General features: G+C 41.7%; 1 protein-coding gene across 2 annotated transcripts in view; it reads left to right on the top strand.

Annotated features, from left to right (window-relative positions):
• The window catches only part of LOC124043457 (brevican core protein-like), a 44285-nt gene that overhangs the window by 13149 nt on the left and 12911 nt on the right, over nucleotides 1–18225 (top strand). For both annotated transcript variants that reach the window (XM_046362066.1, XM_046362065.1), the window contains exons 2-7: nucleotides 9131–9210; nucleotides 9888–10274; nucleotides 10484–10658; nucleotides 11040–11167; nucleotides 14212–14505; nucleotides 16342–18015. In XM_046362066.1, coding sequence (XP_046218022.1) covers nucleotides 9131–9210; nucleotides 9888–10274; nucleotides 10484–10658; nucleotides 11040–11167; nucleotides 14212–14505; nucleotides 16342–18015 — 2738 coding nt within the window. The remainder of the gene's footprint in view (nucleotides 1–9130; nucleotides 9211–9887; nucleotides 10275–10483; nucleotides 10659–11039; nucleotides 11168–14211; nucleotides 14506–16341; nucleotides 18016–18225) is intronic.

Genomic DNA, 18225 nt, shown 5'->3' with positions numbered 1-18225 from the left:
GTTTTGTTTATTCCATGTGTAACTCTGTGTTGTTGTATGTGTCGAATTGCTACGCTTTATCTTGGCCAGGTCGCAGTTGCAAATGAGAACTTGTTCTCAACTAGCCTACCTGGTTAATAATATCCTCTTGAATTTAGGGGGCACTTGGAAAAATAACGTTCCCAAAGTAAACAGGCTGTTTTGTCAGGACAAGATGCTAGAATATGCATATAATTGACAGTTTAGGATAGAAAACACTCGAAAGTTTCCAAAACTGTAAAAGTATTGTCTGTGAGTATAACAGAACTGATATTGCAGGCAAAAGCCTGAGAAAAATCCAATCAGGAAGTGACTCTTTAGAAACCTCTACGTTCCTATGCGTCCTTATTGAGCAGTGAATGAGATATCAACCAGATTCCTTTTTCTATGGCTTCCCTAATGTGTCTAGTGTCACAATACATAGTTTCAGGCTTTTATTTTGAAAAGTGAGCGTCAACATTGCGTCAGTGGTCAGCTGGAGTCTCTCAGAGTGTTTTGTGCGTAAGGGACAAATGCGGCCATTGTTTCTCTCTTTCCTACTAAGAAGCCATCTGTCCCGGTTGATATATTATCGAATAGATATTTGAATAACACCTTGAGGATTGATTATAAACAACGTTTGCCATGTTTCTGTCGATATTATGGAGCTAATTTGGAATATTTTCCGGCGTTGTCGTGAACGCAATTTCCGGTCAAATTCTCAGCCAAACGTGAAGAACTAACAAAGTTATTTCGGCTGCAAAAATAATATTTTGGGAAAAAAGGAACATTTGCTATCTAACTGGGAGTCTTGTGAGTGAAAACATCCGAAGCTCATCAAAGGTAAACGATTTAATTGGATTGCTTTTCTGATTTTCATTGCCTGCTGCTAGCTAGTCATCATGCTATGCTAGGCTATTGATAAACGTACACAAATGCTTAACAAGTGATTAACAAAAGGCTAAGCTGTGTTTTAATATATTTCACTTGTGATTTCATGAATATGAATATTTTCTAGTAATATTTATGTCCATTGCATTATGCTAATTAGTGTCAGTTGATGATTACGCTCCCGGATCCGGGATGGGTAGTTACAAGAGTTTTTTGAATAAAGGTGAAATAAATAAAAAAAAACAGCCCCCTTGAATCAGGGTTGGTGACTATAGTGCACAGTGCATCACAGTACAGTATAAGTGTTTGATATCATAATAAAGTGCAGTATGAGTTGTGATAACCTATTTCCCCACAGTTACTTCTCAACAACGTTTTGCTTGCATTCTTTTTGTGTCTGCATAAAACGGGTAACATAGTCCAAACCTTGTATGCCTTTGCACAGCAGTGTTCTAGAACATTATACCATTGGCATTCATACTTGTCAAATTCTCAGCAAGGCCCAAGCAATTTCTCCAACTGTCAACACGTTCAGATGAAAAAAATAACTTGTACATGGGAGCCGCGTTGGTTGTGAAGTTTGGGAAGGTGTGCGTTGGGGCTGTGCGTCCCCCGGGGACAATGGTCTCAGAGCCGCGTATGTGACAATGGGACGCCGGACTATCAAGTCTTAGTGTCTATGGACTATGATTTACGCTTTAAAACCTCTTAAGGATCCGCCCCCTTATTTTCCATTTTCGCCTGAAATCACATAACCAAATCTAACTTTCTGTAACTCAGGCCCTGAAGCAAGGATATGCATATTATTGGTACCATTTGAAAGGAACACTTTGAAGTTTGTGGAAATGTGAAAGGTATGTAGGAGAATATACAAAATAGATTTGGTAAAAGTTAAGAACCGGTTGAAAGAGCCCTATTTTATACTGTGTGTATCATGTACTTGAGGATATTGCACAGGCAGCTTTTTCTGGATATGGAATTGCTCTTGGTGGTGTCTCTGGGTGATGCTTGAGTTCTATTCACTGTTTTCTTAATTAAAAGCTGGTGGCACAATGACTTCAAGTCCAAGGACGTTCTTCCTGAAAGATAACCAGGCATGACCTCCATTTTATTCCCCGTCATCAGTCTGTCGCCATTAGGATGGATACAAACCTGTGTTTATGGATACTCATATAACAATTATACAGTTTCAGACATCCCTGGTTAGCGTCCTCTTCATGTGGTCATGTCCTGTTTAAAAGGATTCCTAGTGGTTTTCGGCTTCCTTTTCCATAAAAAATATCAAAAAAAGTGTGCCAGAGCCTCTTGTCCTGTAACCTTCCCACATGGACTTTTGTAAGATAACTGATATAAAGTGAAACACAGTGTGCAGCTGTCCTCTTGCCCACCACACTCTCCTTTTGTGAGACATTTTCTAGTGGACAATACTAATGGCTGCATGTCTGTGGAGCTAACCCAGCCGGCATGAATACAAACAACATTTATTCGACCACAAGAGAGTGCTGTTTTATACTACACTTGTGTCTCTTTGTTGGCTTTGTATTTGGAGACCTTTGCATGGATAGGTTGTCATTTGATATAAAGTAACAGTAATGATGAGAGTAAGGATGAAAAAACACAGATGAATGACCTGTGCACTGGGATTGACTTGATTGCGAGTCTTCAGCTAACATGATAGCCTTTTAAAGTATACTGTTGTGCTTATGTACAGTACCAGTCAAAAGTTTGGACACGCCTACTCATTCAAGTGTTTTTCTTTATTTTGTACTATTTTCTACATTGTATAATAATAGTGAAGACATCAAAACTATGAAATAACATATATGGAATCATGTAGTAACCAAAAAGTGTCAAAATATATTTTTATTTCAGATTCTTTGAAGTAGCCACCCTTTGCCTTGATGACAGCTGTCACGCCCTGACCTTAGTTATTTTTGTAGTTATCTTTATTTGTACTGTTTTCTTTATTATTTTGGTTAGGTCAGGGTGTGACGAGGGTGGTATGTGTGTTTTTGTCTTGTCTAGGGTTTTTGTACATCTATGGGGTTTTGGTATGTCTAGGTAAATGTAGGTCTATGGTGGCCTGAGTTGGTTCCCAATCAGAAGCAGCTGATTATCGTTGTCTCTGATTGGGGATCCTATTTAGGTTGCCATTTCCATTTAGTTTTTGTGGGTTATTGTGTAGGTGCATGTCAGCACTCGGTTTATCATAGCTTCACGTTCGTTTTGTTGTTTTGTTAGTTTGTTTAACCTCTAGCGACGAGCAATCCCGTATCCGGGAGCGTAAATCATAGCCTCAAGTGCATTACCATAACGCAACGTTTCCTATTCATGAAAATCGCAAATGAAATGAAATAAATATATTCAAACACAAGCTTAGCCTTTTGTTAACAACACTGTCATCTCAGATTTTCAAAATATGCGTTACAGCCAACGCTAGACAAGCATTTGTGTAAGTTTAGCATGGCATAATGCTATGCTAGGCTGTGCTGGCAGCAGGCAACATTTTCACAAAAATAAGCAACCAAATTAAATCATTGACCTTTGAAGAACTTCAGATGCTTTCACTCAGGAGACTCCCAGTTAGATAGCAAATGTTCCTTTTTTCCCCCAAAAATAGATGAAAAACGTCACGTTTGTTCATCCTGCTTGGCTGAGAAATCGACAGAAAAATACTTAAACTATAACGCATTAGCATAATGCAACTTTTTCTATTCATGAAAATCGCAAATGAAATTAAATAAATATATTGAAACACAAGCTTAGCCTTTTGTTAACAATACTGTCATCTCAGATTTTCAAAATATGCTTTTCAACCAAAGCTACACAAGCATTTGTGTAAGAGTATTGATAGCCTAGCATTAAGCCTAGCATTCAGCAGGCAACATTTTCACAAAAACAAGAAAAGCATTCAAATAAAATAATTTACCTTTGAAGAACTTTGGATGTTTTCAATGAGGAGACTCTCAGTTAGATAGCAAATGTTCATTTTTTCCAAAAAGATTATTTGTGTAGGAGAAATCACTACAAATTCATTCACTACAACGCCAAACTTTTTTCAAAATTAACTCCATAATATCGACAGAAACATGGCAAACGTTGTTTAGAATCATCCTCAAGGTGTTTTTCACATATCTATTCGATGATAAATCCTTCGTGGCAGTTGGGTTTCTCCTCAGTTGCAAACGGAAAAGTACTGCAGCTGGAGATTACGCAATAATTGCAACGGAGGACACCAAGCGACCACCTGGTAAATGTAGTCTCTTAGGGTCAATCTTCCAATGATATGCCTACAAATACGTCATAATGCTGCAGACACCTTGGGGAAAACGTGGAAAAGGTAAGCTGACTCCTAGCTCCTCCACAGCCATATAAGGAGTCATTGCCATGAGCCGGTTTTAAAAAATGAGGCACTTCCTGATTGTATTTTTATCTGTTTTTTTTCTGTAACATCAGTTCTGTGGCACTCACAGACAATATCTTTGCAGTTTTGGAAACGTCAGTGTTTTCTTTCCAAAGCTGTCAATTATATGCATAGTCGGGCATCTTTTCGTGACAAAATATCTTGTTTAAAACGGGAACATTTTTCATCCAAAAATTAAGAGCGCCCCCTATATCGAAGAAGTTAAGTGCTCTTCGTTAATTAAAGAAGAATGTATTCTTATCACGCTGCGCCTTGGTCTCATCATTACGAAGAACGTGACAACAGCTTTGCACACTCTTAGCATTCTCTCAAACAGCTTCATGGGGAATGCTTTTCCAACAGACTTGAAGGAATTCCCACATATGCTGAGCACTTGTTGGCTGCTTCACTCTGCGGTCCATTAGTACAAAGGACAGATTTCCACCGGGCTAATGTCCATTTTTTTGTGTTTCTTGGCCCAAGAAAAAGTGCACAAAAACAGTTGAATGAGTAGGTGTGTCCAAACTTTTGAGCGGTACTATAGGTATATTTAAATAAATACATATATATATATATATTTATACTGAACAAATATATAAGCGTAACATGCAACAATTTCAACAATTTTAGTGAGTTACAGTTCATATAAGGAAATCAGTCGAAATTAGGCCCTAATCTATGGATTTGCCATGGGTGAGCCTGGGAGGGCATAGGACCACCCATTGGGGAGACAGATCCAGCCAATCAGAATGAGTTTTTCACCACGAAAGGGCTTTATTAGACAGAAATACTCCTCAGTTTCATCAGCTGTCCGGGTAGCATAGTTAGCATGTGGTCTGCAGTTGTGAGGCCGGTTGGACATACTGCCAAATTCTCTAAAACGACCTTGGAGGCAGCTTATGGTAGAGAAAGTAACATTAAATTCTCTAGCAACAGTTATGGTGGACATTCCTGCAGTCAGCATGCCATTTGCACACTCCCTCAAAACTTGAGATATCATTGGCATTGTGTTGTGTGACAAAACTGCACATTTATTTATTTATCTGTACTGTAATCATTGAAATGCAAGAGAAAGGCCATAATGTATTATTCCAGACCAGGAGCAATTTAGATTTTGGCCACTAGATGGCAGTAGTGTGTGTGCGCAAAGTGTTAGACTGATCCAATGAAGCATTGCATATCTGTTCAAAATGTTGTATCTAGACTGCCCAAATGTGCCTGATAGTTTTTTAAATACATTTTCAAGTTCATAATTGTGCACTCTCCTCAAACAATAGCATCGTATTATTTCACTGTAATAGCTACTGTAAATTGCACAGTGCTGTTAGATTAACAAGAATTTAAGCTTTCTGCCCATATCAGATATGTCTATGTCCTGCGATTTTGTTTTGTTACTTACAACCTCACGCTAATCACATTAGCCTATGTTAGCTGAACCTGTCCCGTGGCGGGGACACCGATCCTGTAGAGGAGGTAGACTCAGCGATGCAAGATGTATACACAATATCGGGCTGATTTCCTCAACAATGTTGAAGTGTGAGGCTAAACTTATCCGCTGTTTTGGTTCTGTAGCTAATACGTTGTAGCAGCATGAAGCGCACCTGTACACATGTGTAGATCATATGTGTGACTGTGTGAGAGCAACGTCTTGCATCGTTCTCAGCTCAACTTCTGTGGTGCTGCTCATGCCAATGTCGTAGCGCTGAGTCTACCTTTAAATATGATGGAATAATATGTATTTACACTGTAGTTAAACTGTCTCTGCCTACATAATTACTTTGTAAAGACACATTTTTAGGCAAATGCTTTGAAGTGGTCCCGAAATGCTCACATTCAAAGGGTCATATAAGGACATGACTTTCAATTTCACTTATCTCATCAGAGAGTGAATATCCCACAAATCGTAGTATTAGTAGTAGTAGTTTATTACATTTTACATGTAGGCCGTACTTGGCAGCTAAAAGCTGAATTGCAGTACACAGCATATACAAGTAACACATCTCAAAGCACTTGAAAAGCAAAACAAGCATCAATTAAAAGTATGAATGACATGAGTATATAGGTTCTAAGTACTTCAAGCCTCTAAGAGATGAAGCAACAACTGCTTATACATTTCTAGCAACAACCCGCATCAGAGTAGCACAGTAACACAGACAGCTCAGAGTAAATTATGTGTTGTCTCCTGCATTTACATATTCCTTACCATGACTTGTATCATGATGGAAGCTGATCTTGGATATCCAGAGAAGTGTACTGGTATAACATATGTGCTGGGTCTTCCTTGGTCAGTCGAATGAACGTGGCTCTGTTTTGAGGGTGTCTGGGGCTCATTTAGTAGGTTTAGTAGTACGCTTTGTGCAACTGGTGCTTGACTATTAGAATTTCAGTCACATAGAATGACTAAAAAAGCCTGAATCAAGCCAGCTGGATAGGAGTGTACTCCCCCAACACAAAGACAAACACCCACATACACGCACGCACGCACGCACGCACGCACGCACGCACGCACGCACGCACGCACGCACGCACGCACGCACGCACGCACGCACGCACGCACGCACGCACGCACGCACACACACACACACACACACACACACACACACACACACACACACACACACACACACACACACACACACACACACACACACACACACACACACACACACACACACAGAGTATGTGTGTATATTTTGACGAGAAGACATTCTTCATTTAATGTGAGCAGGGTTGTATTTTTGTTGAGCAGCTCACAGACTCTGCTTGTCTCTGAAACATTGTCTGCAGTCCAAGTGACTTAATAGTCTACTGTGTCTGTTAATAGTACTGTGTCTGACTGAAAAATAATACAAATGAAACAGAAACAATATTCACAAATATGTGTAACAAAGACAGATAACTAGAGCGTTTTTCAAAAGGTTGGTTTCCCGCAATCATTGCATTTTTTGCAGAAAAGGCACTCAAGTTTTCCTTTATCTGCAGAATTGACCATTGCTGCAGAATTTCCCCAAAATGCATTTTTCTTCACCGCTACTAGATGGCACCAGCCACACTGTATACTTCCCCAGTCAGCTAACCTAACATAGCTAGGCGGAAAAGAAACACCTGAAACTAGATCCTGGCAGGGAAGGTTCTCTTGCGCACTTTTCAACCAATCCAGTAAATGTGAAGGAGAAGTTAAGATGGAGTGTCGCCTCGTTAACTTCAGTTTGTTGGCAACTCTGCTAATGCTACCAGTCGACAAACATTCAGGGAGATTCTCAATTGGCCAAAAGTCTGTCCTGACCTCAACTCCGTCCTCCTCTCCTCTGTGACACTCTGTGACCCGGAAACCGGTAAGTGGTGAAGTGGTCGAGGAGAGTGTCAGTTTGTCAGGAGGCGTATGCAGGAGTGTCCTCTTCACCTCGATAGCCTCCTCTCGCGAAATCCTCCGCAGAAGAGTTTTGAAATCTGCCACACCACCTTCGAATCGGCTGTTGCACATATTTAAAAATGATACACTACTTATCCTTTTATCTATAATATCTGTAGCAACTACCTACATTTAATTTGAATGCTTCACACATTTATGTTGGGATACCACGTCTGTAACTGTCATGACGCGCTAGGTCTCATTTCATAGAAGTGCATTTGTTTCCATGTTTCATCCCCTCCTCTCCTTGATTACCTTTTGACTTTAAAAAAAAGAAGTGAGGAGAAGAGGATGCAAGGAAGGTTTATACGACCAGCTAAGCCACATGCAGGAAACTAGGCAACTTATCAGGTTTAGAGGGTTTTTGACCATTTAAATGTTTGCTCTAAATGGTCATTTAGGCACATTTTTCCAGTCTGCAGAATTTGGGGAAAGTGTATCTAGGAAAAACGGGGATGGTATAAAGATATAATGAGTGAAATCATAATCGTATAGGTGATTCAACTGGTGGTCAAGACACACAAAATTGAAATATTTTAATTTATATGAGGTTAAAGGTAAAAAGCATACCCTTTTGGAGAAGGTTCTGAAAGTACTCAAAAGTACGAGGTAAAGTTTGTTGCCTTGTCCTTTCTGAAAAGTATTTTTGAAAAACAAAAGCTGTCTTTTGTCAAAAAATGCCTCTGTACTTATTTGTGTGAGGTAGATGTTTATGGCCCCTCCCCTTTCCATCGTGGCTGCCTCTGAGGTTGTGTGAGGTCAGTGAGAGCCGCCTGCCATGCCTGCTGAGCTAATAACAGGGTCAGACTGGTGACTGGCAGGCAGCCCTGGGCAATGCAGACGTGTAGTTTTCTCTTGGAGGTGATGAATCGCTTGCGGTCAGATGTGGATGTGCCGCCGGATTCCTTTTTGGGGTCTGAGCAACTGCTCCTCCAATGTCTCTCTGTATTAGGATATTTCAAGGTCCTTGATCTTTTTATATTATTGAATTAAGACCGTTTAGTCTTTACTTTATTCCCATAAATGGTCCATTTTCTGTCACCACCACATTTTGTTCCTCATTCTGCATGTGCTTTTCATCAACTACACTTTCAATCTCATCATCCTCCATTTCTCCACACATCCTTCTCTCAGCTCCTGCTCTCTCTCATCGATCAGTTAGACGCTGTTTGTCATTCAAACTACTTGTTTACCGTCTGGCATTGATCTAACATTTTAATACTCATCATTCATCACTCTCTGCCCTCTCTGTCCTTATCTACACTCGAATCATAGAGGGTATATAATGTAGGAGTAAAATAAGCCAACAAAAATAATACTCTAACCAATTGGCGAAGTAGAGATTGTTTGTTAAATGAGGTGCATACCATATGTAATATGTAATAAAAAAACTCCCTTATCTCACTCTCACTATCTCTCCTCCACAGAGCAGTAAGGTTCCTCCTCCTTCTGTGCGCACTTTGCCATCTGACCCTGGCTTTCCCCGCCCAAACAGAATACTCAGAAGGTACAGATCTTCTAACGTGTATTTTGATGGACTATCATTATTTGGGATGACAATGCATTGCATTAAAACTTTTATTTTGATTTCAGGTTATTATTTTAAAGGGATACTTCTGGATTTTAGCCGTTATCTACTTCCCCAGAGTCAGATGAACATGTGGATACCATTTTTATGTCTCTGCTAGCATTAGCGCAAATAGCATGCTAGCTGTTCCTGTAGACTTCTAGTCATTGTGCTAACGTTAGGTAGCATTGGCTCACAAAACTACCTCTTAACTTCCATCATACTGGACGCAGAGACATTAAATGGTATCACAAAGTATCCCTTTAGCCATGAACTGAAATGTAAAGACTCAGTTGCTGTATGGTAATTGCTGCATAATAGTTGCTGTGTTACAATTGCTTTGGATAGAAGATAATCCATGTTTATATTAACTATGTATAATTTATATTTCTATATATTCAACATGTAGCTGATTAAAGCATTTGTTTTTCTGCCCACTCCGTAATAATAAAATATTTTGAGGGGAAATTACACTCATCCATGGAATATAACCATTGCTGCAGAATTTTGAAGATTGTCCCCGAAATGCACTATTCACCATCACCACAAGAGGTCAATAGCCGGCCACTTACTAAGTCAGCATCATTTACTCGCTGTGTCTCTCCTTCCTGACTCAGATGACAACCGACAACTCCAGGTCACCATCTCCAAGGCAATCCCGATTTCCACTGCACAGCTAGGAGGCTCCATCACAATCCCATGTATGGTGTCCCTGTCCCCTGGGCCCCCCTCGCCCTCCTCGCCCCCCAGCCCACCCCGGGTCAAGTGGAGCGTGTTGCATGATGGGGAGCAGGAGGAGACAGAGATCCTGGTGGCGCGGGGTCAAAGGGTGAAGGTCAACGAGGCCTACGGTGAACGAGCTTCCCTGGTCAACTTTGCAGACTCGCCCGAGGACCTCTCCCTCTGGCTGGGGGAGCTGCGCTCAACAGACACAGGGCACTACCGTTGCGAGGTGCAGCAGGGCCTGGACGACGCCAGCGACTTCACACAGATCAAGGTTAAAGGTAACAAAGGGCGAAGGATTTTTATGGCTGTAGGAGTCGATGTGAATATTTTTGTGAACAGGTTTAGAAACTGCGAACAGGTTTAGAAACAACCAGATTTAGCCTTATATGCAACTATTCATATATTTTATTTCAGTTTTTACCACATATTGTGTATTTGAACCTGTCAATATTTCTCTGTGTGTTTGTGCACATGCGTGTGCATGTAGGTGTGGTCTTCCACTACAGACATGCCTCTGGTCGCTATGCATTTTCATTCAGTGAGGCCCAGGCGGTGTGCGAGAGCATTGGGGCACACATCGCTACTCCCGACCAGCTTCTGGCAGCCTATTACGATGGCTATGAGCAGTGTGACGCCGGCTGGCTCGCTGACCAATCTGTCAGGTATCCACAACTTGTCTTATAATACAAAGACACATTTCTTAAAGGTGCAATACTTTGTTTTGACTAATTCACATGCCTATAGGCTACTGGGGATTTTGAATTTGGCCCACTGTGTGGTATGTAATACTATTTTCTGGCAGACTGTATGTTGACCTGAATCAGTTTCACTCTAGTCCTGATGTTAATTAAGCTGGATTTCCTCATGAGCATTATAATGGCTTACATGTGTAAGATAGGGACTCTATTTGGTCTGTGTTCCGAACACACACATCAATTCCCGCTAACAGATTAAAAAACAATGACTGATGCCCCTCACCTATCAGTGTTAGTCTTTACAACATTTTCTTAGCACAGGAAATACTCATATTTTCTATTTCGCAGATATCCAATCCAAGTTCCCCGGGAAGGTTGCTATGGTGACATGGATGGTCGCCCGGGAGTGAGGAACTATGGGACGCTGGAACCAGAGGAGCTGTTTGATGTGTATTGTTATGTGGAGCATATTGATGGTAAAGAACAACAACTTGTGAATAGCTTCCCATAAAATAGTGACAGTGTGATTAGCTCCCCGTAAAAAGGCAGTGTAAATAGTGACAGTGTGATTAGCTCCCCGTAAAAAGGCAGTGTAAATAGTGACAGTGTGATTAGCTCCCCGTAAAAAGGCAGTGTAAATAGTGACAGTGTGATTAGCTCCCCGTAAAAAGGCAGTGTAAATAGTGACAGTGTGATTAGCTCCCCGTAAAAAGGCAGTGTAAATAGTGACAGTGTGATTAGCTCCCCGTAAAAAGGCAGTGTAAATAGTGACAGTGTGATTAGCTCCCGTAAAAAGGCAGTGTAAATAGTGACAGTGTGATTAGCTCCCGTAAAAAGGCAGTGTAAATAGTGACAGTGTGAATAGCTCCCCGTAAAAAGGCAGTGTAAATAGTGACAGTGTGAATAGCTCCCCGTAAAAAGGCAGTGTAAATAGTGACAGTGTGATTAGCTCCCCGTAAAAAGGCAGTGTAAATAGTGACAGTGTGATTAGCTCACCGTAAAAAGGCAGTGTAAATAGTGACAGTGTGAATAGCTCCCCGTAAAAAGGCAGTGTAAATATTGACAGTGTGATTAGCTCCCCGTAAAAAGGCAGTGTAAATAGTGACAGTGTGAATAGCTCCCCGTAAAAAGGCAGTGTAAATAGTGACAGTGTGATTAGCTCCCCGTAAAAAGGCAGTGTAAATAGTGACAGTGTGAATAGCTCCCCGTAAAAAGGCAGTGTAAATAGTGACAGTGTGATTAGCTCCCCGTAAAAAGGCAGTGTAAATAGTGACAGTGTGAATAGTTCCCCGTAAAAAGGCAGTGTAAATAGTGACAGTGTGATTAGCTCCCCGTAAAAAGGTAGTGTAAATAGTGACAGTGTGAATAGCTCCCCGTAAAAAGGCAGTGTAAATAGTGACAGTGTGAATAGTTCCCCGTAAAAAGGCAGTGTAAATAGTGACAGTGTGAATAGCTCCCCGTAAAAAGACAGTGTAAATAGTGACAGCGTGAATAGTTCCCCGTAAAAAGGCAGTGAAAATAGTGACAGTGTGATTAGCTCCCCGTAAAAAGGCAGTGTAAATAGTGACAGTGTGATTAGCTCCCCGTAAAAAGGCAGTGTAAATAGTGACAGTGTGAATAGTTCCCCGTAAAAAGGCAGTGTAAATAGTGACAGTGTGATTAGCTCCCCGTAAAAAAGCAGTGTAAATAGTGACAGTGTGATTAGCTCCCCGTAAAAAGGCAGTGTAAATAGTGACAGTGTGATTAGCTCCCCGTAAAAAGGCAGTGTAAATAGTGACAGTGTGATTAGCTCCCTGTAAAAAGGCAGTGTAAATAGTGACAGTGTGATTAGCTCCCCGTAAAAAGGCAGTGTAAATAGTGACAGTGTGATTAGTTCCCCGTAAAAAGGCAGTGTAAATAGTGACAGTGTGATTAGCTCCCCGTAAAAAGGCAGTGTAAATAGTGACAGTGTGAATAGTTCCCCGTAAAAAGGCAGTGTAAATAGTGACAGTGTGAATAGCTCCCCGTAAAAAGGCAGTGTAAATAGTGACAGTGTGATTAGCTCCCATGTAAAAAGGCAGTGTAAATAGTGACAGTGTGAATAGTTCCCCGTAAAAAGGCAGTGTAAATAGTGACAGTGTGAATAGCTCCCATGTAAAAAGACAGTGTAAATAGTGACAGTGTGAATAGTTCCCCGTAAAAAGGCAGTGTAAATAGTGACAGTGTGAATAGCTCCCCGTAAAAAGGCAGTGTAAATAGTGACAGTGTGATTAGCTCCCCGTAAAAAGGCAGTGTAAATAGTGAGAGTGTGATTAGTTCCCCGTAAAAAGGCAGTGTAAATAGTGACAGTGTGATTAGCTCCCCGTAAAAAGGCAGTGTAAATACTGACAGTGTGAATAGTTCCCCGTAAAAAGGCAGTGTAAATAGTGACAGTGTGTTTAGCTCCCCGTAAAAAGGCAGTGTAAATAGTGACAGTGTGAATAGTTCCCCGTAAAAAGGCAGTGTAAATAGTGACAGTGTGAATAGCTCCCCGTAAAAAGGCAGTGTAAATAGTGACAGTAAATAGCTTCCTGTAAAAAAAAGGCAGTGTAAATAGTGACAGTGTGAATAGCTCCCCGTAAAAAGGCAGTGCAAATAGTGACAGTGTGAATAGCTCCCCGTAAAAAGGCAGTGTAAATAGTGACCGTGTGAATAAATGTGATTCTACTGAGCAATAACATATGATTGTGTCAAAAAATAATAAAGGACAATATGTCATTTTGCCAAGACAGATGCTTTGTCATTGTATATCATCATGTGTTCTGAAGGCACTCTATAAAATTACTGTGTTGGGTCTCCTTAAAGGGATAGTTCACCCAAATTGCAAAATTACATATTGATTTTCTTACCCTCCAAACAATCCCTGAACAAAGTATGACAGCAATCCATGCTTTGATTTAGTTTCCCTGGTACTGTTTCCACATGCTAATATTTTAGTATTCAGCATTTGTGGCACCATCCGAGTCATGGGACCGATATTAGCATTTTTCACGCATCATATTCAAATCATTTATAAGTGACGTTGTTGAGCTTCACAATTTTAGATACTTTCTGATTATTTGGACATGATGTGCGAAAAATGCTATCATCGGTCCCATGACTTTGAATGGGACGTGTGCCACAAATGCTAAAACATGGTAACAGTGCCAGGTAAACTAAACCAAATCATGGATTGCTGTCATAACTTTACCATAGACCACTTACAGGGCAAGGAAACCAATTTATCATTTTTTTTATTTGAGTGAACTATCCCTTTAAGTTACAGGCATGTAGGGATTTTATCTAGTGGACAGAATACACACTTTAGATGAGTCAGATCATTTGTATTTACAGGTACAATACATATCAAATACTGATGTCATTTTCCCAACCGAGATCTCATTCTCCCATGTGTTCAGCCTTTTGTATTTTTCCAGATACTGCAGGAAAATGAAGGATCTAGGACAATCGTTCGGAATCTAAATCCCATTAGGACTCTAACACATTACCTTTTTTTGTGCAGGGGAGGTGTTCCATGGCTCTGCCCCTAAGCAGCTGTCATTGAATGAGGCTTGGGCGTACTGCGAGAAGGAAGGGGCAGAGCTGGCTACCACAGGGCAGCTGTACATGGCATGGAGTGAGGGTCTGGACCGCTGTAACCCTGGCTGGCTGTCTGATGGCAGCGTGCGCTACCCCGTTATCACCCCTAGAGCGCGCTGTGGAGGTCCACAGGCAGGGGTCAAGACCCTGTATCGCTACAGCAACCAGACAGGCTTCCCTGAATCCTCCAGCCGCCATGATGTTTACTGTTTCAGAGGTCTGAGTATTGTACTGGACTAATTAGTAGTTAACCTCTATGGGACGGTTGAGCTAATGTGATTAGCATGAGTTTGTTTGTAACAAAAAAAATCCCAGGACATAGACATATCTGATATGGGCAGAAAACTTCAATTCTTGTTAATCTAACTGCACTGTCCAATTTACAGTAGCTATTACAGTGAAAGAATACCATGCTGTTGTTTGAGAAGAGTGCACAATTATAAACTTAAAAATGTAATAATAAACCAATTAGGCACATTTGGGCAGTCTTGATACAACATTTTGAACAGATATGCAATGGTTCATTAGATCAGTCTAAAACTTTGCACATATACTGCTGCCATCTAGTGGCCAAAATCCAATTTGTGCATGGGCTAGAATGACACATTATGGCCTTTCTCTTGCATTTAAAAATGACATTGTATTATCTTTTACCAGATCTAATGTGTTATGTTCTACTACATTAATTTCACATTTCCACAAACTTCAAAGTGTTTCCTTTGCAATGGTATCAAGAATATGCATATCCTTGCTTCAGGTCCTGAGCTAGAGGCAATTAGATTTGGGTATGTCATTTTAGGCGAATATTGAAAAAAAGTGTTGGCTCCTTAAGAGATTTTAAAAGAGATAGCAAAGTACTTATTTGAGGTCTGTTTTGTACTGGACTAATTACTAGTTAAAATATTCTTAAGAGTATATTGGGGTGGCAGCGTAGCCTAGTGGTTAGAGCGTTGGACTAGTAACCGGAAGGTTGCGAGTTCAAACCCCCGAGCTGACAAGGTACAAATCTGTCGTTCTGCCCCTGAACAGGCAGTTAAACCCACTGTTCCCAGGCCGTCATTGAAAATAAGAATATGTTCTTAACTGACTTGCCTGGTTAAATAAAGGTAAAATTAAAAAATAAAATATTGACACACCCATGTGTTAAACCTCAGTAACATAATAATAAAATCCATCAGTTTAAGCTAGAGATATCAGTTTTTTTTGCATGGGCTGCGTCTCAGTCCATAAAAACTGTCTATGTCGGCCTTCCGTATCTGCAGTGGAAGGTGGCCAAGCTACAGTGGTGTTTGTCAGACCATGAGACATCCCGAAAATCGGTCTTCTCGCAAAAACGGATGTAGCATCTGAACAGTTTGGTCTAAAAAACTGTTATGACCACTCTATGGAAAAGGGAGACCCTCACGAACACGTTTTCTGTTTATCTTTACGAGGACACGGGTCTCGTCTGAAGGTAACCCATACAAACAAATGGAAGTGTGAAGGTCGTTTTGTGCCTACAAAAAGAAGGGTTTAAATATGTGCGAAGAAATGTTTACAAATGTATCCTGAGCTTTCTTATATCTTCTAAATATAAGACATACACTTCAAAACCTTATTTCTTGTGAAGTTTATTGTTTTATTATTTTTTGCCAAGTTTGAATGTGTTCTTCAATGCGTTTCTATAGGCTACAGTCGTAAAGTCCTCATTCAATATTTAATCAAATAATGTTTTGTTTTTTTAAGGAAAAAAAAGTGAATACCTAAATGGGTCCTAAAGTTCTAATCAGATATCCATATGATCCATGGTATGACCATCTTAAAATAATTCCATATTCCCCACTAATTTTAGAGGTCTGTTTTGTACTGGCCTAATTAGTAGATAAAAGAGATAGTACAGTGCTTATTTCAGAGGTCTGTTTTTGTACAGTTGTAGTTGTTTTTTTTATTGCAAGATATTTGTTAGATGCATGCTTCTATGGATTATTTTGTGTTATGCAGAGAATGTCTTAGTTTTATGTCCATTCTTTAAACAACCTCACTGAGTCTCCTGTCCACTCCCTGTTCTTCTCAGGTAATGGGAATCCTCACACGGATGCCCCCATGGACTACATGGCCACTGAACCAGAGGACATCGGACAAGATATTGTTGTTCTTATGGAGCCTGCCGAGGAGCTCCGTCCGAGCCTGGATCCAGAGCAAGTGGAGCGAGAGGCCCAGAGTGCCCTGCAATCCCTCCCCGTCTTCCAGTCAGCTCCTGCTCGGGAGGACCTGCAAGGATCTCCCCCTACTTCCATGTCAAGCACAGAGGTCCCACTCACCCGTACAGCTTCCACCCAGGACCTCCTACAGCCTTTTGATGAGACTTCACTTCCTGTAGAAGAACACTACCACTCCCAGCATCCTACTTCACTTCCCAGCACCTCCAGTGTGCCAGACTCCCTTCACGAAGAAAACTATCACTCCCAGCATTCTACTTCACTACCCAGCACCTCCAGTGAGCCAGACTCCCTTCACGAAGGAGACTATCACTCACATAATTCTACTTCACTTCCCAGCACCTCCAGTATGCCAGACTCCCTTCACGAAGGAGACTATCACTCCCAGCATTCTACTTCACTTCCCAGCACCTCCAGTGAGCCAGACTCCCTTCACGAAGGAGACTATCACTCCCAGCATTCTAGTTCATTACCCAACACCTCCAGTGAGCCAGACTCCCTTCACGAAGGAGACTATCACTCCCAGCATTCTAGTTCATTACCCAACACCTCCAGTGAGCCAGACTCACTTCACGAAGGAGACTATCACTCACAGAATTCTACTTCACTTCCCAGCACCTCCAGTGAGCCAGACTCCCTTCACGAAGGAGACTATCACTCCCATCATTCTAGTTCATTACCCAGCACATCCAGTGAGCCAGACTCCCTTCACGATGTAGACTATCACTCCCAGCATTCTACTTCACTTCCTAGCACCTCCAGTGAGCCAGACTCCCTTCACGAAGGAGACTATCACTCACAGAATTCTACTTCACTTCCCAGCACCTCCAGTGTGCCAGACTCCCTTCACGAAGGAGACTATCACTCCCAGCATCCTACTTCATTACCCAACACCTCCAGTGTGCCAGACTCCCTTCACGAAGGAGACCATCACTCCCAGCATCCTACATCTTTACCCAGCACCTCCAGTGAGCCAGACTCCCTTCACGAGGAAGATTATCACTCCCAGCATCCTGCTTCATTACCCAGTACCTCCAGCGTGCCAGACTCCCTCCACGAAGGCAACTCCAGTTTCTACCGACTCGAACTGGAAACGAGCCCAGAATTCCCAGAGCCGTCCTATAAGCCACACATACATTACCAGCCGATGCCAGAGATGAACCCGGAGGAACCCGACTACCAGCAGTCAGGCTCTTCCAAGCACTTCCAGCCAATGCCAGAGACCAACCTGGAGTTGGATCAACTAGAAGCCAACTACAGCACAACAGCAGGTAACCAGAGTCATCGGGAGAATGCACAAGAGACTACCAACATGGCCTTTGACCCCATAGAGAATGCTACCGAGGCACGTGACCCCACCGCAGAGAGAAGACACAAAGAGACGATCGTGGGAGAACTTGAAGAGACATCCATCTCGACCGAATCCCTGGGTGAGCTTGATCCTCACCCAGTCTGGTCTACACTCTCCCCCCACGGAAGGGCAACCTCAGTGTGGTTGCCCTTGGATGGATCTGGAGATATGTCCCAAGGTATGGCTACCTTGCAGCAGACACTCCCATCCAGAGCGACCCACAGCTAGTACATTAATCTTGGGGCGGCAGGGTAGCCTAGTGGTTCGAGACTAGTAACCGGAAGGTTACTAGTAACCGGAAGGTTCAAACCCCCGAGCTGACAAGGTACAAATCTGTCGTTCTGCCCCTGAACAGGCAGTTAACCCACTGTTCCTAGGCCGTCATTGA

This window comes from Oncorhynchus gorbuscha, linkage group LG09, assembly GCF_021184085.1.
Source record: "Oncorhynchus gorbuscha isolate QuinsamMale2020 ecotype Even-year linkage group LG09, OgorEven_v1.0, whole genome shotgun sequence".
Taxonomy (NCBI): Eukaryota; Metazoa; Chordata; class Actinopteri; order Salmoniformes; family Salmonidae; genus Oncorhynchus; species Oncorhynchus gorbuscha.
Note: the sequence above shows the minus strand (reverse complement) of the source record. Positions and strands in the feature narration are given on the sequence as shown.